The sequence below is a fragment of the Hypanus sabinus genome, chromosome 11 (genome assembly GCF_030144855.1).
Source record: "Hypanus sabinus isolate sHypSab1 chromosome 11, sHypSab1.hap1, whole genome shotgun sequence".
Classification (NCBI taxonomy): domain Eukaryota; kingdom Metazoa; phylum Chordata; class Chondrichthyes; order Myliobatiformes; family Dasyatidae; genus Hypanus; species Hypanus sabinus.
Window position 1 is genome coordinate 20,675,643 of NC_082716.1, and position 22,440 is coordinate 20,698,082.

The window sequence follows — 22,440 nt, forward strand, 5'->3', positions numbered from 1 at the left end:
ATTGGTAAAAAAAAAAGTGGCAGATGTAATACAGTGTTGGGAAATGTACAATAGACAATGCATTTTGGCAAAAAGAACAACAGTGCAGATTATTATCTAAATGGGGAGAAGATTTAAACATCAGAGGTGCAGAGGGACCTAGGAGTCCTTGTGCAAGACTCCCAGAGTTAAATTTACAGGTTGAGTCTGTGGTAAAGAAGGCAAATGCAATGTTGGCATTTATTTCAAAGGGAATAGAATATAAAAACAAGGGGATAATGCTGAGCCTTTATAAGACACTAGTCAGGTTGCACTTGGAGTATCGTCAACAGTTTTGGGCCCCATATCTCAGAAAGGATGTGTTGTCATTGGAGAGAGTCCAGAGGAGGCTCTTGAGGATGATTTTGGGAATGAAGGGATTAACATATGAGGAGTGTTTGACAGCTTATTTTAATCACTGGAATTTAGAAGAATGCATTGAAACGTATCGAATGTTGAAAGGTCTGGATAAGGTGGATATGGAGAGAATGTTTCTTATGGTGGGGGTATCCAGAACTAGAGGGCAGAGTCTCAAATTTGAGGGGCGACCCTTCAGAACAAAGTAAATGTTTTTTTTAGTAAATCTGTGGGATGCTCTGCTACAGACTACGGTGGAAGCCAGGCTCGTGGGTTTATTTAAGGTGGAAGTTGATCATTTCCTGTTTGTTCAGAGCATCAAAGGAAGGGAGGTGTATGGGGTTGAGTGGGATCTGGGATCAGCTATGATGGAAAGGTGGTGCAGTCGATGGCATGACTGGCTTAATTCTGCTCCCATGTCCTATGGCCCAGAAGCTCTGTGGACTGTGAAAGTACCTTCAGTAGTAAGGCTGCAGTGGTTCCAGAAGGTGGCTCCCTCTTCACTTTCTTGAAGTCAACTAAGAATGTTAAGGATAGGAAACAAGTGTGCTGACCATGCCTGCAATGCCAAGATCTTAAAACATAAATGATGGAGGAGTTTTCTTCATAAAATACTGTGAACAGTATTCCACAATGCCTTTCTTCTACCTAGAGTAACTGCTGAAATCCTATAATGGTGCTTGAAGGGATACAGTTCAAGAATATCATTCAAAAGACATCATTGTTCAATTATTCTGAGTTTCTCCGTTATGGCTTAAAACTGGTACTAGCTTCTCAGACAACCTGGTTGGGGAAATCTAGTGACAACAGTGCAATTGAAATCCTAATTTCTATTAGCTCTCATTTTTGACCAAAGATCTTACACACTCCTAATTTTTCCCAGTTACTCAGATTTACAAAACCATCTTCACACTTCTCAGCAGGTCAGGCAGCATCAATGGAGAAGAATAAAGAGTCAATGGGACACATTGAATACAAGGGACACATGTAGATCCCAATGAAGTGTCTTGGCCCAAAATGGTAACTCTTTATTCCTCTCCATAGATGTTGCAAGTCCTGCTGAGATCCTTCAGCATTTTGTGCATATTATTTGGGATCTCTACCATCTGCACAACCTCATGTTCACATTCTTCCTTCTGGCTTAAACAAGTGTTTCCCACAACCTTTTGGCCGTTATGTGGTTTGTTTAGATTGCAAAAACCTTTTAACTGAAAGCCAGCCTACTCTTCCACCAAACCAATATATCTGCCATCTCATAACACCTCGATGTAGTTCATCATTGTCCAATCCACATCTCCAAATAGTGCAATTACTAAGTAGTACCACGAGTGGTCCTGCTTGCTCAAGTCTCATTTTGCAGTTGTTTCCTATGAACCTACGGTTAGAATCAAGAAATATTTATCCATTTGATGAATAAACCATCTTCCAGCAAAGATAAGAGACACAAGAACATATTAACACTAAATGAAGGACTGATACCTTCAAGTGAGTTTAGGGAAAAATGACGGAGTACAAAATAGGCTCCTCCAACAAATATGACATCAATGCAGAATACATGCCTTATTTCACTTAATATATTGCCAAATACTAATGAAAATACACCAAATTTATTCACATCTCCCTACCTGGTAGAACAAACTCATTCCAGGAATCACCCCTATAAATCTATGCTGCACAGACCAAAATCAGAAATAGTCCCCCAGATACGGACTAATCAAAGCCTGGCACAGTTGCAGCAAGAGTTGTTTACTCAAAACCTCTTGCAATGAAGACCAGCTAACCATTTGTCCTCCTAACTATTTGTTAATCCTAACTGATTACTTACTGCATTTCATTCTCAAATTTTAAATACTATTAATTGAAAATTAAATTTTGCATCAGTCATCACCCTGACACAGTGGTGTCAAGAAAACAACCTCTCCCTCAATGTCGCAAAAACAAAGCAGCTGTTTGTGGACTACAGGAGGAAAGGAGACAGGCTAGCCCCTACTGACATCAATGGATCTGGGGTTGAGAGGGTGAATGGCTCAGCATACACATCACTGAGGATCTTATGTAGTCTGTACATAACAGCTGTGTGGTGAAAAAAGCACAAAAGCCCCCCTTTCACCTCAGACGGTTGAAGAAGTTTGGCATGAGTCCCCAGATCCTAAGGACTTTCTACAGGGGCACAATAGAGAGCATCCTGACTGGCTGCATCACTGCCTGGTGTGGGAACTGAACTGTATTTTCCTCAATCACAGGACTCTGCAGAGAGTGGTATGGACAGCTCAGCACCTCTGTAGATGTGAACTTCCCACTATTCAGGACATTTACAGAGACAGGTGTGTAAAAAGGGTCCAAAGGACCATTGGGGACCTGAGTCACCCCAACCACAAACTGTTCTATCTGCTACCATCCGGGAAACGGTACCACAGCATGAAAGCCAGGACCAACAGCTTCTTCCACCAGGACATCAGACTGATTGATTCACACTGACACAACTGTATTTATGCCATATTGACTGTCCATTTGTACATACTATTTATTATAAATTACTGTATATTGCACATTTAGACAGAGATGTAATGTAAAGATTTTTACTCCTCTTGTATGCAAAGAATATAAGAAATAAAGCCAATTCAATTCAATGGTTTATATCGCCACATAAAACTCACAGGCCTCACTCTTAATGTCTAATATTTCAATATCTAATATCTATACAACTTGGTCTTTTCTCCTTGGAGCAATGGAGGATGAGAGGTGACCTGATAGAGGTGTTCAAGATAAAGAGAGGCATTGATCGTTGGATAGTCAGAGGCTTCCCCCCCCCAAGGCTGAAATGACTAGCACAAGAGGGCACAGTTTTAAGGTGCTTGGAAGCAGGTACAGAGGAAATGTCAGGGGTAAGTTGTTGTTTTTTTTTACGCAGAGAGTGGTGACTGCGTGGAATGGGGTGCCAGCGGCAGTGGTGGAGGCGGAAATGATAGGATCTTTTCAGAGACCCCTGGATGGCTACATGGAGCTTAGAAAAATAGAGAGCTATGGGTAAAGCCTAGGTAGTTCTAAGGTAGGGACATGTTCTGCACAGCTTTGTGGGCTGAAGGGCCTGTATTGTGCTGTAGGTTTTCTATGTTCTATATTTAGATGATCAGCTAAGATTCTTTCTACACAAGTCGTGTCCAGAGTCCTCAAAGTACCAGATAACAGTTAACTTGAACATAAATTGTTGCTGAATAAAGTCTTAGAGAATGTGGCATGATTCCACAAGGGAGTGCAGTTATTTTCAGTTTGGAATAGGGAATACACTGTGTAACTTGAATATCCTCTGACAATTTAGAGTAAACATATGATTAACTGCCTCTCAAATGTCAACCAAATATTTTAATTACAACAGGAGCTATTACTTTGACAATTCAATTTATTCACAGATACTTGATATCCATTTTACTGAAACTTGATACAGATATTTCACTTAGTCTGTGTATGAAGCACAAATCTTCATACTAACTTAAACACAGGAGCTCCTATAGTTGCTGGAAACCCAGAGCAACTCACAAGTCAGGCAGCATCTCTAGAAAGGAATAAACAGTCAAAGTCTGAGGCTGAGACCTTTCATCAGTACTACACAGGAAAGGGCAGGAAGCCAGAATAAGATGGTGGGGTGAGAGGAGGAGTACAAGCCAGATGGATGGAGAAGGGACAATGAAGTGAGAAGCTAGGAGGAAAAGGTAAAGGGCTGAAGGAGGAATTTTATAAGTGGAAAGTGATCCATGAGAGAAAGGGAAGGAGATGAGGTACCAGGGGGAGGAGAGGAGAACAGTAAGAGACAAGCCAGAGTGGGGAATGGAAGAATAGTGGGGGGGGGGGGGGGTTAGAGGCCACCCAGATTGAATATGAGGTGTTGCTCCTCCAACCTGAGAGTAGCCTCATCGTGGCAGCAGAAGAGGCCATGTACAGTTCAGAATGGGAATGTGGACTGGAATTAAAATGGTTGGTCACTGGGAAATTCTGCTGATTGTGGAAGAAGTGAAGGTGTTTGACAAAGCAGATCTCCAAATTGAAGTTGGGTACAATCAATGTAGAGGAAGCCACATCAAAAACACTGGATACAGTAGACAATCCCAACAGATTCACATGTGAAGTGTTCTCTCACCTGAAAGGACTGTTTGGGGCCCTGAATGAAGGTGAGGGTGGTGGTAAATAGGCAGGTATAGCACTTCTTCTGCTTACAGGGATAAGTGCCCGGAGAGAGATTAGTGGGAAGATACAAATGGAAAAGGAATCATGGAGGGAGCAATTTCTGCAGAAAGCGGGGCAGGGAGGGCAAAGTAAAGGTGTACTTGGTAGAAGAATCCCACTGAAGATGGCAGAAGGTGCACAGAATGATGTGCTGGATGCAAAGGCTCATGGGGTGGTAGGTGCAGGCAAGAACAACTCTATCCCTGTTAAGTCAGTGAGAAGAGGGGATGAGGCCAGATGTCCAGGAAGTGGAGGAGATACAGGTGAGAGCAGCATCAATGGTGGAGGAAGGGAAAACCCATTCTTTAAAGGAGGAGGACATCTTTCATGTGCTGGAAAGGACCGCCTCACCCAGGAGATGGATATACTGGCGACGAAGGACCTGAGAAAAGGGAATTGCATTTTTACAGGTGACAGGGTGGGAAGAGGTATATTCAAGATAGCTGTGAGAGTCAGTAGATTTATAAAGGACAGACTGTTTGTCTCTAGAGATGAAGATAGAGAGATCGAGAAAAGGAAGAGAGGTGTCAGAAATGAACAAAGTGAATTTTAAGGGCAGGGTAGAAGTTGGAGGCAAAGTTGATGAATCTGATGAGCACAGCATGGGTGCAAAAAGCAACGCCAATGCAGTCAAAGTAGTGCAGAAGACCTGGAACACAAACTATTCCACATAGCCAACAAAAAGGCAGGCAGAGCTGAGGCCCATGGCTACACCTTAGGTTAGAGTATGTGGGAGGGGCCAGAAGAGAAATTGTTGAGTGTGAGGACCAGCTCTACTGAATGGAGGAGGGTGGTGGTGGACAGGAACTGGTCAGGAGCTTTATGGAGAACTATAACCTTTACGCAAAAGCAACAATAACAATCAAATCTTGTATAAAAACTAATGAAAATTTAATGATACCAAAATATAAATTAGAAACATATCAGATGCTAAAATGGTCAAGACTTTTAGGCCACCTTATACTTAATACTACACAAAGGAAGAAAAATGTAGGTTATGTATTGCTTTAATAGGCTGCAGAGAGGAAGAAGATGCTCACTGAACATCTTAGATTTGAGGAGCAGGAGGAGGAGGATGAGAGGTGATCTGATAGAGGTGTATAAGATGATGAGAGGCATTGACCGTGTGGATAGTCAATCTTTTTCCCAGGGCTGAAATGGCTATCATGAGAGGGCAAAGTTTTAAGGTGCTTAGAAATGGGTACAGAGGAGATGTCAGGGGTAAGTTTTTTTTTCAAACACAGAATGGTGAGTGCGTGGAATGGGCTGCCAGTGACGGTGGTGGAGACGGATACGATAGGGTCTTTTGACATAGTGTCCAAAGCTTCAAAGTCCATTTAGGAATTGGATGGCAGAGGGGAAGAAGCTGTTCTTGAATTGTTGAGTCTGTGCCTTCAGGCTTCTGTACCTCCACCCTGATGGTAACACTGAGAAAAGGGCATGCCCTGGGTGCTGGGGGTCCTTAATAATGGGCATTCCCTTTCTGGGACAATACTCCCTAAAGATATCCTAGGTACTTTGTAGGCTAGTGCCCAAGATGGAGCTGACTAGATTTACAACCTTCTGCAGCTTCTTTTGGTCCGATGCAGTAGCCCTTCCATACCAGACAGTGATGCAGCCTGTCAGAATGCTCTCCACTGTACAACTATAGAAGTTTTTGAGTATATTTATTGACATGCCAAGCCTCTTCAAACTCCTAATAAAGTACAGCCACTATCTTGCCTTCTTTATGACTACATCAATACGTTGGAACCAAGTTGGATCCTCAGAGATCTTGACACCCAGGAACTTGAAGCTGCTCACTCTCTCCACTTCTATAAGGATTGGGTATGTGCTCCTTCATCTTACCCATCCTGAAGTCCACAATCAGGTCTTTCGTCTTACTGACGTTGAGTACCAGGTTGCTGCTGTGGCACCAGTCCACTAGTTGGCATATCTCACTCCTGTATGCCCTCTTGTCACCACCTCAGATTCTACTAACAATGGTTGTATCGTCAGCAAATTAGTAGATAGTGTTTGAGCTATGCCTAACCACACAGTCATTGGTACATGGAGCTTAGAAAAATAGAGGGCTGTGGGTAACCCAAGGTAATTTTTAATGCAAGTACATGTTTGGCACAGCATCGTGGGCCGAAGGGCCTGTATTGTGCTGTAGGTTCTCTGTGTTTCTATGAACATCACTGGCTGGCATTCAGTTTAGCACATTTTTTCAATCATTGATTTGTCTTTGTCATGGGTATTCAAACTATAGCTAATGAGCCAAATGTGATCCTTGAGATCCTTAAGATTTGATGGTGTGACCTATGAAATTGTACAAACTATTTAACTCCACTTGTATTTGTTTTATCTTCTGATTTGAATACTACAGAACAGAAGCAAATCCTCTGGCACACAAAGTCCATTATTCTGCCTAGTCTCATTGACCTGATTCTGCACCATCCATGTAATTATCAAAACTTGTCTTCAATATTGAAGTCAAATCCACCACTTTCAATAGTCTCACCACCCTCTGAGTGAAGTTCCCCTTAAGTATCTCAGCTTTCACCCTTAAACAGTGATGCTGAGTTTTACTCTCACCCAAACTCAGTGAGGAAAAAAAGCTTGCCTGCATTTAGCCTATCTACATCCCTCATAATTTTGTATACCTCTATCAAATCTCCCCTTACAAGGTATAGGAACAGAATTAGGTCATTTGGCTCATCGAGTCTGCTCTACAGGCTCCTATGTTACATAAAATGAAATCCTAACCTAATTGATCTTTGCCTATATCTCAAGTCCTCAAGTTCCGGCAACAACCTTGTAAATTTTTGCTGTACTCTTTCAATCATGTTGCTATCTTTCTTATAGGTAGGTGACCAGAGTTTTAAAAATTAATATACATAATATACATAATTTACAGGTGAATTGATGCACCAGGATCACTGACTTCCATGCATAGAGTGTATGTACATTAATGATAACAATCTCCATATCTGCAACTTTCAGGGTAAGTAACTGATCTTCTATGACAAAAGAATCTCAACGGTTACAGTAGAGAATAAAATCATTATGCCTCCATATCTTCTCCCACCTTTGTCCATTACCCTGCAAATTCTTCTCTTTCACTGCAATTGAAAGCGTCTTATTTACTACCCCTAACAGTGCATCCAGGGCACTAAAAACTGGAAGCTGAAAACAGCTTTTGTTCATTTCGTGTATGGTTCTTTTGCCAATCATCTTCATTCCCCTAGTGATCAATTTTGCCAACAACAGGAATAGTTTCTATTTATACCATTACTTTTCTTTGCAAGGGCTCCAAGTAAGTGGTGGCTCATGTTAGACTCAAAGTTTCACTGATTTTTCATCCCTTCCAGCCTTCAAAGTTTTCTGCAGTCTTCCAGCCAACAGAAGTACTTTGATTCCATTGTCTAATGCATTTGCTCTTATGATCACTGTTTAGAATTTCAGGTATTTTCTGCTTAAGCTTCAGCACATTTCTAAACATTTATTTCCTTAAGACATTGTTACCCAACAGCAGGGGACATAAATTGCTTATATCATAATTGCAACATAAAGTTGTATTAACTTACATTTCTATGAGATGCCTTGGTTCATTTCTGTGCCTTTAAAGTTTATATATAATCTTAAAGGCAGAAAGATACCAAGGCATCGCATAGAAATTCATTCTCTACCCCCTCCCTTTCTCCGTATTTCTATATGTATCTATCAATGTGTGTTTCTAATGCAAATAGTAATACAAAACTTTAATAATTAATAAAACCCACTGTTTGAAATGGTAACATATTTGCTGAAACATCCATTCTTAACCTTTCATGATTGCTGTTAACATCTGTAGAACTGCTCTTTGTTAGTGTTCAACATCATTGTAAAACAAAATTATGAGATTTTTTAAAATTTCTTCCATACTTCATCAGAAATTTAACAGCTATTCTTAATACAAGAGTTGTGAATCAAATTTTTTAAGACAATCACTGGCTTGTTTAGGAAATATTCAATCTGAAAATAAGTATGAAGTCAGTCAGTTGAACTGTTTTTTAAGGAGAAAGAAAATATTAAACGAGGCACATGGAGTTACAGAAAATAAACAGAGAAATACAAGAGAATCAATGATAGTTTCAAAGGTGGAGGGAACTGAAAGAAAAGCAAAAGGAAGAAAACAGATCAAATTTAAAACAGAAATCTAAAGTCAGTTGATAATGCTGAGTTTACAATTCTATGCTGAGCTGGATCATGAAGTATATGCAGCCTTGTCATTGATCTGGGAGTAATGTTCAAAATTTGGTTAGATTTTATCTCTGGATGAAGGATTGGAGAATTACAAAATGCTTCAGTGGAGAAGGACATCATTCGATCTATCACATGCTGTGTCACCTCTCTGAAAGAGCCATCTCATTATACTACTCCATGTTCTGCAAACATTTCAATTTATAAACAACTAAGTGTAGAAAATATTGCTTTCATGTCACCTCTGGCTCTTTGGCCAATTATCTGCCTTTTAGTTATTCTATCAAAACATTACATGATTCCGATGATCAATTAGAATCACAGAATCAGAGAAATGCACAATACAGAAAGCAACGGCCCACCTTGTCCATACTGACCACAAAGTTTATCTAAACTAATCCTATTTTCCCTCATTAGGCCTGTATCCCTCTATTCCTTTCCAATCCAAGTACCTGTCCAATGTGTTAAATGTTGTAATGTTATCTGCCTTGTTCCAAATACTCACCAGCCCACGTGGAAAAACTTAGATCTCCTTTAAATATCTCCATTGTAGCCCATAGTTTTGGATTCCCCGGTCTAGAAATAAGACTAACTCTCACTTCATAATTGTGTAAACATCTGTAAATCATCCTTTCAGCCTTCTGCATTTCAGTCTGGGTCTATTGTTACTATCCGATCTCTCATACTTACTGTTCCAGTCAACATCCCCATGAATCTTTGCTATACTCTGTTGCTACCACATCCTTTCTGTAGTGTACATTTGTAGTAGTGTGCATTTGAAGAACTGTACACACTACTCCAAAAGTGGTCTAACCAGTGTTCTGTAAGCTGCAATTTACATTTCAACTGTTGTGCTCAGTACTTCAGTATATAATGGCAAGCATTCCAAATGTGATGTTTCACCACCTATCCATCTGTGACACAACTTCCACAGAGCTATGGCTTCTATGTATTTCAACATCCCTAAGGTCCATGCCATTTACTTATATAAGTACTAACTTACGGAATTTGATCATCCAAAATGCACCAAGTTAAATTCCAAATGTCACCACTCTGGCCAATATTCCTGCTGAATCTTTAAATAACCTTCATCATCATCTACAACTCCACCACTTTTTGTGTCATCTACACACCAGTCATACCCCTACATTATCATCCAGGTTGTTTCTCAAACTCTCCATTAAATTGATTGTTATTTTCATTTTACTTTTCCAAGCAATTAATTCTACCCTAATGAATTTATCTCATAGCTTGCCCATCCCTGACATTGGCTACTTGTGTTACCATCCAATTTATTTATACATTCCAATTTCCATTTTTCAGTCTCTTCTTGGCTCCTTTGCTATTCAGAACGGTTTTCTGTTGAATTATGAACTTGGCATTTATAACAGTCCTCCCTTTTATTCCAATTTTCCCTTTTTTGTTTTATTTTGTGTTCTATAGCTTTTGTTATTTAGAGAACAAAATTGTTATTCCCGCAAAGTAGCAGTGAAATGCAGTGATTCAACAAGTGCAATGCAAAAAGAATACTGATTATGTAAATATAAGGTCTGGTTGCAAGAAGCTGCCATTGTATTTAATATCACTGGACAGCAAATTCTACTGCAGTTAACAACTTACAGTATACAATGAATTTCTACTGCAAAAAGTAAATCATTCATAATACTAAGTATTTTGTATAAAATGCCAATATTGTTTTCAGCAGTCCTGATAAACATTTTATACAATACTGAACGTCACGCTACAAAAAATAGTGATACATTAGCAAGTGCCAACTGGAATAAGGTTTCTTTTACCTGCCAATGATCGTCCAAATCTTTAACCTGCTGCCCAAGTTCTTTAATACTCATTAATGCCTCTGCTTCCCTTAGTTTTGCTCCAATAAGCTCCTCTTGCAATCTGGCCACGTTGTTCTCATCAGGCAAAGAGCTGTTTCTCTGTTATTGTAAGTGGTTCAAAGATTAAAAGTTCAATGTTATGTCAGAACTTCATCAAAGAAAAACAGCAGGAGACAAAGAATGCAGGTCTGTGGATTAAGTCAGATAGATGAACTGACAAAATAGACGTTTACAAGATTAACACAATTGTATAACTGGTTTGATAATCTGAGTATTTCTTTATATTAGTGCTCATATTATAGACATAAAGTGCAAACTGGCACTAATTGGCATTCCAACTCAAGGAAGATGGAGAAGATTTGATGATTACAATATTATTCTAAGGTCAGGATTAAAACGTAATACTGGAGTCAAACAGATACTGAGAAAAGTTATTTGTCTTGAAATGTTAACTCTTTTTACAGAGACACTGCTTGACTTTCAGAGATACGATGTTGCGTCTGCTCTAGAACGGTTAACGACAAAATCCAGACATGAAAAGCTAATTTACAAGGTAAACAAACCTATTTTCTTTCACAGAGTTACTATCTACTACTCACCTGATCAATGCTATTCATAGCCAAAATCAGGACACAGCAATTGCTTTCAAACCCATTCTTTTGCTGAATGGTGCTACACATCAGCATTTCAATATATTATTCTTCCCATAAACTGGTATGCATGCTTAGTCAAATCATGCAAGAAACACTGGCTCACTGAAGGACGAGCAAAGTTTTTTGAACAACATTTTGCTTTCTACAAAGTTGTTTTTCAATGTACCATGCTGTCAGAATTTAGTATATGTGTCATAAATTGCAAGATTTGCCAAATACTGCACAATACATTGAAGTCAAATAACTAGTGTGGGAGGAAAGTGGAGCATCTGGAAAAAACCCACGCAGTCACAGAGAAAATATACAAACCCCTGACAGACAAAGGAGGAAATTGAAACCGGGTCACTGACGTTGTAATAGCGTTATGTTAAATGATATGCTACCATGCAGCAAAATATTAAACAAGCCTTGTAAAAGAAGACAGATGATTTTCCTAACAGGCAGTGAACAGGAAATCTGGCATGGTCATGTTAAAGTGCAATGGAAAGGAAAGAAAACCTCCAGAAAAACGTTGTACGTTGAAGGAAGAAAAATAAATTAGCATTAAATGCATTATCATTTCCACAAAATTAAAACACTATTTAAGCTCTGAGCTGGAAATCAAAATCAGATTTAATATCACTGGCATACATCATGAAATTTGTTATTAGGAGTATAATACAACACATAATTAAAAGTTATAAATTACAGTAAGAAATATATATTACAATTAAGAAAGTAGACAAAAAGAGCAAAACAATATGATGTAGTGTTCAGAGGTTTAATGTCCACTCCAAAATCTGATGGCGGAGGGGAAAAAGCTGTTCCTGAAATGTTTAGTGTTTCCTCAGGCTTCTGTACGTCCTCCTTGAATGTGATGAGGGCGTGTCCTGGGTGATGGACGCTGCCTTCTTGAAGCACTGCCTTGTGAAAATGTCCTTGAAGCTGGGCAGGTTGGGGCCCATGATGAAGCTAACTGAATTTACAACTTTCTGCAGCTTTTCTGATCCTGTGTAATGCCCTCCCCACCCCATACCAGACAGTGAAGCAATCAGTCAGAATGCTCTTCACAGTAAACCTGTAGAAATTTACAAAGAGTCTTCGGTGACATACTAAATCTCCTCTTACTCCTAACGAAAAAGAGCCACTGTCATGCCTTCTTTGTAATTGCAGCAATATGTTGGAACAGGATCAATCTTCAGATATATTAACATCCAGGAACCTGAAACTACTCACCTGTTCCACTGCTGATCTCTCAGTGAGAACTTGTGCGTGTCCTCAACTTCCCAGTCCTCAAGTCCACAATCAATCCCTTAGTCTAACTGATGATAACTGCAAGGTTGTTAGGGCAACACTGCTCAACCAGCTGATCTATCTTGTTCCTGTATGCCTTCTCACACCATGTGAAATTCTACCAGTAATAGTTGTGTCATTGGCAAATTTACAGATGGCATTTGAGTTGTGCTTGGCCACACAGTCGTGGATGTAGAAAGAGTGCAATGGGCTCAGCACACATCTTAAGGTGCACCACTGTTGACTGTCAGCGAGGAGATGTTATTTCTGATCGAAACAGATTGTTTCAAAGGAAGTACAGAGGCCTGTGTTTGATGCTGAGCTACAATCAATAACCAGCAGCCTGAAATAGGTATTACTGTTGTCGGGATGAACCCAGGTTGAGTGGAAAGCCAGTGAGATTGCATCCCCTGTAGACCTATGGAGATGATAGGCAAACTGCAGCAGATCCAGGTCCCTACTTAGGCAAGAGTTGATTCTGGCCATGACCAATCTCTCAAAGCATTTCATCACAGTAGGTGAGAGTGCCACTGGATGACAGATGTTGAGGCAGCTCACCCTGCTCTTCCTGGGCACTAACATAATTGACACCCTTTTGAAACAAGTGGGAACCTCTGACTGCAGCAGTGAGAGATTGAGGATGTCCCTAAACGTCAACCAGTTGGTTGACATAGGTTTTCAATGCCCGACCAGGTTCACTCTCTTGAAAGATGTTCTGACTTCAGCCTCGAAGACAGAGAACACAGGGTCACTAGATGCTGCAATGATTCTCACAGGTGTATTTTTATTCTCCCTTTCAAATCATGCAAAAACAAACATTGAACATATGTAACAAGTAAGCTATTGATTCTTTTGTTTTAATGTTCAGAGTCAAAAGAACACCAAAAGGTTTACAGTTCACTCAGGGGTGTTATAGTTCAGTACAGAAATTATTTTAGTATGCCAATATATTATGAAAACAATACTCCTTAATGTTGCCAGACATCAAATAGCCATGGAACCTAAAGTTTGTCTTTATTAATCTATTTCTTTCAGTCCTTTTCTCCTTATTCCAACAGATTCTTACATTTCATTAACAAACTTAGATGACAAATTTAGAGCTAGATAGTAAACTATTCCCTTCAGATCATCTGACTCCTTTTGCTATGATTAGATGATGCATGTCAGTCTGTGTTTTGTGTTAACCTTTCACCAATAGCTTTATCCACTTTTTTCTATAAGATAAAGCTTCTTGAAAATAATAGGTGGCATAATTAAATGCAGCTTTGCATTGCTCTGTTTGACTGAAAAAACTTAAGTTAAAACACTTTCATGTCCAAATGGAAAACACTGGAATATTAACAATAAAGAATGTGATGAAATGAGAGTGGAAGTTTTAGTTGACTAAACTATAAATGCAAGTCAAATTATGTCACATACCTTTTCTATCTCCAGGATTTTGTCCTGCATCTCTTTAAGTGCACATTGTGACTCTGCTTCTCTTAACCTTGCCTGTACGAGTTCAGTCTCCAATTGCAGAACAAAATCCTCACTGTACCGTGGATTACATTTATGCTAGAAAAGAAAACAGCATTTATAAAAAGGTACTTCAGTATCAATTTCCGAAAATCATTAAATAGAGAAGTTTTTTTAACCCAAGGGATTTACATTATGAAATGCTTGGGAAGTAGAGTTAACCTGATTTACTCTTGCAAAAGCTTTGATCAGAGCTTTAAAATCCAGCTTTATTTTACAGTATTGGCAATTAAGATGTATTAATGAAAAACTCAGTAAACGCTGTATATATCAAGTTCAACTTCAAGACAATTGTCATTTGACTATACATATATGCAACCAAACGAAACAACGTTCCTCTGGTAAACCCACAAAACATATGTCACACACAGCACATAAAACATTACCACAAATAAGTTAATAAAATATAATTCAAAGTGCATGGAGTGCATATATCAAATGATCTAAGGAAAATCCATGCAATCGATCGGATTTTTCAAATTTAGGATCTTGATCTCAATGCACAAAATATACATTCCACTAATGTACATTCTGTGTATTCCAATAAACTGCCAGCATCTTTTTCTAGATATATATTTCACATTTTTAAGATTGTCCTTTTGAGATGTTTATCCTCACACAGAATTCATCAGATTTACAAAATCTGCAAACAACTATTTATACTATTTACCATTGCGATAAATGCAGACCTTACAACCCTTGAACTCCCAATATAGCTTTAGCTTTATACTCAATGCTCAGGCACACCACAGTGGCGTGTGCACAAGATATGCAATAAATCCAATTGAAGCAGCAACAAAGATTTAACAAAAAGAGCATTTGAAAGGAAGACATTGCTCATAAATTCCTAATCAGACACAAAATCTAAGCTTTGATGGTTTGGCGTAACTAGAATTTATGCGGCACAATTCAGATTCCGTAAACAGCCACTTTCTAAGCACAAGCTTTAATATTACTTGTAGTTTGGTAAATAAAGGCATTGCAATCAAAACAAATATTTTGTATGTACACATTTACACACAAAATTTCCTTCCATCAACACATATTAGCAGCTTTCTAATTTACACTAGAGGGTATCGATAATGAACCTTTTTTTAGTCCCATTATATACGGTCATCACAAATAGCTGAAACAAATGTTACAGGAACAAAGATTCCATGCTAACTGGGTAAAACTCTCAATATTTTAAATGCGTGTCCATCCATCAGCAGCCAAAACTAATTAAATTGGAACAAAAAAATCTCTTGTTGCAAGAATTAAGCTCCTTTAAACAGGTTGTATTAATTTCCATCACAAAAAAATTCATTTTATTTCCTGATTATCAATAAAATATTGCTTTTGAGATGTTTGTTCAATTGTACTTAAGATTTGATGCAGTATTTCACATTCAAATATGCATCTGCATTGTCTGGAGACTGGACATACAGTACAAGATAGGATGGGAAAAGTGGAGTTGATTTGGAGTTTAGCCATGATGGTACTGGATAATTCATGGTCAACAGCTGCTACATGAACTTGTGTTCCAGTTTGATTTCCCCAAACAGTACTTAAGATAATCCACTATACAAAAACAATGAGTTATTTCTTCCTAGAATAACAAAAGCACATTTGGTATTTGATTCTGTCAAATTTTGTTTCAAAGAAGTCAATTCAATATATGTTGGAATACATATGATACTTTAAGCAAAGACCCTGTTCTACATCTGCCTTGAATTATATTTTGCTTCTGCTCAAGCATACAATTTAATAAAATGCAGAACGTACACAAATATGAAATAATAATAAATTAAACCTTTTGGCATATAAAACAAGATATTGCATAAATATATAATTGAAAATAAGTCACCTCAAGACTCATTTTGTTATATTTGTTGGCCACATCATTTTTCAAATAATAATTGTAAATGTGCAGAAATACAACATCTATAACTAAACAAAAGGTCCCAGCTTCAGCTGTTATGAAAAACAGCACCGATGTCATTGGAGCCCGAGAATAAAGTACATCCTTTGATTAACGTTCTACAATCCACAATGAAATGAAAACAGTCAACAATACACAGTAATACAGAAAATTTACATCATGGAAATAAGCCATTAAATGGTACTCCTGAAATTGCACAAACAAATCATGATGTTCTTGCAGAAAAATGTTCTTACAAAATCACAGGAAATGCATTAAGCAACTTTTTTTTTTAAAGAAGAAAGCCAAACTCTGTCTAGTACAGTATACACCTTCATTAGAAAGCTCTCTTCAGACCATCAATTTTTCCTTCGAACTTGTACCACACAAATTATGTATATTTTAAGTGACACTAAATTGTACTATATGGAATTTAACAACGTAAAACTAATGCACAAATGCTCACTTTCACTTGCTGGAGACTGAACATTCATTATGCTAATTTATGAAAATGCTCTTCCTATACAATGGTTCGTGCTGTATTCCCTCATTATATAACGAGGCTAGCCTCCATCAGTCCCACTCCAACACACACACACATAATTTCCCTGTAAACCTACAACTTACTCTCATTCACATGGTCATCAATCCCCCTCTGCTGTTCACCAGTGAGGTGGTGTAATTAATCAGCCATCACATCTTGGAGCTGTGAGAAACCAGCAGACCTGACAAATGCACAGGCTCACAGGAACAGTGCAAACTCCAAACGGGTAGTATCTGTGGTTAGGATCAAACCTGGATCTTAGGAATTATGAGTGCTAACTGCTGCACTATCACATAGAATTGCCCTTAACTCGGCTGTGGAGTGATCGGGGTACCGTCATGACAGTGTTTCCGTAGCAAGCTATTCTTGTTTTTACGAAGCTTGACGCTCAACCCAGCTTGGATTCGAACTCAAGAACCTTCACTCCGGAGTCTGGCGCTGATATTATTGTACTACTAAGCAGGGCGTACTATCATATAGCTGAAGATATTTTCCAAAAAAAATGCTGTCTTATTTAACTCTCAAAGTTCTGATACATCTTCTGCTTTAGAAAATTATTCACATATATGTTCATTCCCAGTAATGGCAGTACCTTGTTGATCAGCCTCCTATGTTCAACTTCCTAAAAACAATGCACCATGAAGCTTAATCTATAGCAAGTCCCTCATCATACCACTGCTAACTCATTCTAGCTTCTAGTTCATTTAGGCTCTGATTTTAAAATCTCAATGCTTTTCAGATGGCCTCACTCCCTCCACATCTCAGTAACAACATCCATTTATAATTCAAGACAATGCAGCATCTGGTAACTAAGGCCTCACTGCACAACACAATTTCAAGTTGTCACTCAAAACACCAGTGAAACCTGCACCTAAATAATAAGGGAATACAAAATATGCAAAGCAGCAAAAGATTGGGAGGACAGTTCATGTATCAACATTCTGAAGTGTTGAAATTAAACATTTAGTGAGCTCACTAAAGTTACAAGGGAATTCCAGCAACATACAAGTAAATGTTTGCAGAATCACCAAGGCAGTTTGAAATATAGGAAACTGGGCCCATTAGCAAATCCAGTAGTAAAATTCGAATGTCCCTTTTGGTCTTACAATTAGGTTGAATATACCCAGAAAATCAGCTGTGATGGTAAATTAAATTTAAAGGATAGCTGTAATAATGTTAGCAGCCACTGATGTCAATATTCAATATAATATATAAATAAGAATATTGGTGAGTCTCTGAACGAAGGGATCTTGCAATTAAACTGTGCACCAATTGCTTACTTCTGTCTATGAAATTTTTATAAAAGGCTATAAGAAACAACTCTTCCCCAGGAACCAAGCCAGCAACTGCTGTCATGTACAGAAATATTGCAAAATGATTTTCCATCATCCAACTTTTCATGACCATTGGATTATTTTGTCAGATTTATTTTGATCATTTATTAATGTCCTGCTTTTGAACATATTATTTCTTATGCAGATTTTGCCAAAGTTAAATAAATCACAAACAGTATAAATTCAATCCCACAATCAACTACCTCATTCAGTTATGCTGTTGTAAACTTCAACTGATAATTTCCATCTTATAGTCTCTGGCTCCCTACGTTAAAATTTTAAACAACTTTGAAAATTGCAAGAATCCTCCATAATTTCTGAATGCAAGTGTTCACATGCTGATCCAGATCTGTAATTGACTGCTGGGATATAAACTATAGATTACAGATTTTATGCTAAACCACAAATTGAGAGAAACTCTAATCTATCTTGAGTACAGAACCTGAAAAACAAAATGACCTAGGAAGAAAAGGGAAAAATAAAGTGCAAAGCATTCTGTCCATTTACTGAACAAACACAAAAATAATGTGCTGAACATGAGACAAGATGGCATGAACAATAAAGGTGCAAATAAAGCAATGAAGAACAGGAAATAGATGATGCTGCCAGCCTCCTTACCCGTTGCTCTTGGAGTTCCCTGAAGGCATTCTGAGCTTTCTCCAGCTTAGCACTAGCCTCATCACTCTGCTGTTTAATGGTGGCCAGCTCCCGTTTAATGAGGTAGTTTTCCTCTGCCTCTTGTGCCCTTGTCACTTGTCCCTTAGGACACAATTGTGCAGGGAATAAGGATTGGTGTGGGGGAGTAGTGAAAAGTTTTTTGAATTTACATTGGTTGATTAGTAATACATCCCAGAGGACAAACATTAGATTTTATTGTTTGAAGATTTTTGCCTAATGATACTGTTTAGCAATGTAAAGCACTTACCAAATTTTCTACATGCAATTCTGCTAACATACATGTGGTAAGAATTAATGGCCTTGATTGAATTAGAAAACTTAGAGTTAGTGAGGAGTTGAACATGCATTACAATTATAAACACTCCTTCATGTAGATTACATATTTTCTTTTAAACTTAAGAATGTGCATCTGGAATGGTCATTCATTAAAGTGTTAACTGGTTTCACGTAAAATTTTAATTTAAAGAGGATAGTGATTTCATTATGATTACGCTTCTTTTCCCTTCACTATCAATTATTTGAAAAAATATTGTAAAGAAACAATAATTTAATTAAACAATTTTTTTAAAGCAACCTTTTTCCAGAAACACACATCATTACATAAAAATTGTGGGCAAAAAACAGGAAGAAACGGTAAACAAAAGTATAAGATGACAGTTTCTCTCAAGGGATGCAGTATTGATCCATTTTATAAAATATGGATAGGATGATAAACTGTACCTGAATCAATCTATCTGCCAAAGAAGCACTTTCCTATAAAGGAAAAATCCAGACAGATATAAGAGAAAGATTGGAAAACAATGAACATAAAAAAAACTTTGATTAAAAAAAAAACTGTAAAACCTGGCAGGAGAGAAACTGCATGAAAATTATGGAAGGTGTTGTCACTTTTACTCCTCAAAACAGCCTTTTCTGCCACTAAAACAGTTCGGATGTCATATTATATGTGCTGAAAGGAGATGAATAGTGAGTAAGAACTTGCACCACTTCACGATTTAGCAAAGCACAGAGGTGTTACACTAAGAGACTAAGGAACTGAAATTTGCAAAGCAAAAAGCTAGAAATTGTCTATTGTGTCATACACAGGGCCACATTCCAGTTTGTGCCACTAGATATATAATTAATAAGAAGCCATGCTATTGTTAGGGGCTTTTAGAAAATGTATACTTCAAAAAATTATAATTGAAGTTTACAGAATGTTAAAGTTTTGTCATATTTTTTATTGCCTCTTAGAGTTTAAGTTGTTCTAATTAACTCTCAAACGACTGCACGTTAGTACTCACATTAGTGCTCCATTTTCCAATGCAGCTTATAAAACTAACCAAAGCAAAGAAGCATTCAGCTGAACACAACCATCATGCTGCTGTTTAGAGAAATGTCTTTTTTTAAACTTGTATTTAACTAAACTTCAATTCAACCATAAAATGCAAACAAAATGTCAACACTACTATTTCAATGCATTCAACTTCAACAGACCTTATAATGCAGTAAAATACCATAAATCAACTTAATAAAATCAATGGCATTTAAAAGAATGACTTGCAGAATAGAACTCTAAAAGTTAGAAATATATAGGTTTTGCGTAATATTTTAGTAAAGTTAGAAAAATTAAAGAAGGTAATGCAGAATGAATTTAAGGGTAGATTTGGATGCACAACTTAAAATTTATTGTGCAGACTATAATTCAACAAGCATAATTATATTCTAATAGCAACCAAGAAGCAGAGTACAATTATTCAGACCAAAGCTAACATTTCACAATAAAGAATAACAAATCACACCTCTCATGAAAAGGACTCTCATGCAGTTATCTAATACAAGTAAAATAGTAAATTTGTTTATTACTGAACATGGTTCTGCATGTCATCCATGCAAATCATTTCATCACATCCGCTGCATTCGAACTGTCTCTCATTTCCTCAGTAACAAAGTTCTGGGTCTGTGATTTATGGGTTGGACAGTAGTTCAATTGGACTCTTTCAGTTTTAGGTTTTTGTATTCTGTTTTCGACAGTTCTTTTTCTTGTTGCCATTTGCACGATTTGTTTAGTTGTGTGTGTGTGTGCGCGCGCACGCATGCACGCTCATGTGTGATACTGATGTTCTTCTTTCCGTTTGCTTTTTTGCTCGTGGCAAGTTGATTTTTTTGATGACGTTTGCGAGATTTGTTTTTTTTTTGTATGTGGGGGGAGAGGGTGTTGATGTTTTTCCTTGAATTGCTTCCAAGGTTTGTTTTGTTTTGTTTCTGTCTGAAGAAGATGAACCTCAAAGTTGTATACTGTATACATACTTTGATAATAAATGTACCTTGAACATCAGCGTATTGAGTGATGAAATAACCTGATGGATAGCATGCAAAACAGTTTTCACTGTACAATACTGTAAAACGGTACAAGTTTTCCACATGTGACAATAACAAACTAATTTACCATTTATCAAATGAGACTGTTTTATTTTAGTTAAGGATGATGCTACACCAAATCGCGAAAAATAAATTTCACCTGGAAATTTTTTTTTTAAGTGAAGCACATTTATTAATTTCCTATATATGCTTAATGGAACACAAAAAACAGGATAAGAGCTCACCGAGGGTTTGTTATTAAATTCTACATTTTTTAATATTCAATTCTGGCAGGGAAGCTCAGTATTTTACTATGCATTGTACAAATGTAGTACATAATTTTGTACCAAGAGTGAACAAATGATTCCTTGTTAAAGATGTAATAGTTTAAAAATGTAGGTATTAAATCCATACCAGTGGCATATTTAATCAGTGCTGAAAATTCAAAATGCTCAAACCAAATAAGAATTTGGAAAAGGTGCTCAGAGCACACTAAGCCTACTAATTCAAATTATTTGTTTCAAATTGATAGTGGATAAAAACTCTTACAATTTTTTTGTTGAAAATTGATTAAAAATTATGATTTTTAGGCAGAACAGAAAGAGACCAAGTCAATTTAATATGAACAAATAATATCAGTCAAAACGAAATGGCAGAGTAGCCCCATTAGCAATTTCAATATAAGTTGAATGCATTTCTGATACTGGTTGGCCACATAAGCAAAAATCAGGAGAAGCCACCAGCAAGATTCATTAAAGTGTTTTCTCCTTACTTATTCATGTACAACATGATGAATTGATAGAAGGATTAAAAGATGAGTAAAAAGCAGGGGTGCCCAACCTTTTTTATGTCATGGACCATTACCATTAAGCAAGGAATCCCTGGACCCTACGTTGGGAACCCTTGGTTAAAAAAAGTGTCTCAAAAAAGGACATTGGAATGATAACTCTGATAAGTAGTATGTCCCATAATTTATGCCCATAACTTGTGCCCATAATTTACTCTGTGAAGAACTGAGCAGGATGAAAGCAGAGATTTGCAGAAAAATTGTCATGAATCCCCAGTTTATCCAATGCATCTTTGCTTTCAATATCAAGCAAGCCATCGAGAAATAATGTCAGATTAACAAGAGCTAAACCTGCAATTCAACCTTTCATGTCTTGAGTACTAACGCTGTCCCCACTCCCTTACCCCCAAAATCAACAAACAATTAGAAATAAAGGCTCCCTGTAGACCTGCCAAACATTGAGCTGTCAAATATGGAATCTGCATTTACAAGCCCCAAAATATCATCCTTTTTCCTGGATGGATTGAAGTGTTATCTATATAGCATGTACTATTTTCCTCCATACATTTCAAAAGAATAGCAGATTGTTTCCATCTTACGTTTATTGAATCCTCAGTCACATGTCCTTCTGTGCTAGGTGTTAATATGTCATTGAGCCAAGCACTGTTAGTAAAGAAGCCAGACTATTTTATTAGACGACCATCCTTGATCAGAGAAGTAAGTGAAACACCTTCGTAAATCAAGTAACATTTACTTGAA

At 37.5% G+C, this 22,440-nt stretch overlaps 1 protein-coding gene across 4 annotated transcripts in view; it reads right to left on the reverse strand.

Moving 5' to 3' along the window:
- Positions 1–22,440, reverse strand: part of LOC132401748 (ecotropic viral integration site 5 protein homolog) — a 269,778-nt gene that overhangs the window by 125,834 nt on the left and 121,504 nt on the right. For 2 of the 4 annotated variants that reach the window (XM_059983911.1, XM_059983910.1), the window contains 4 exons: positions 19,275–19,307; positions 18,495–18,635; positions 14,003–14,137; positions 10,617–10,757 (listed from right to left, as the gene is read on the reverse strand). In XM_059983911.1, the coding sequence (XP_059839894.1) occupies positions 10,617–10,757; positions 14,003–14,137; positions 18,495–18,635; positions 19,275–19,307 (450 nt within the window). The remainder of the gene's footprint in view (positions 1–10,616; positions 10,758–14,002; positions 14,138–18,494; positions 18,636–19,274; positions 19,308–22,440) is intronic. The other 2 variants (XM_059983912.1, XM_059983913.1) reach the window with 2 other exon arrangements.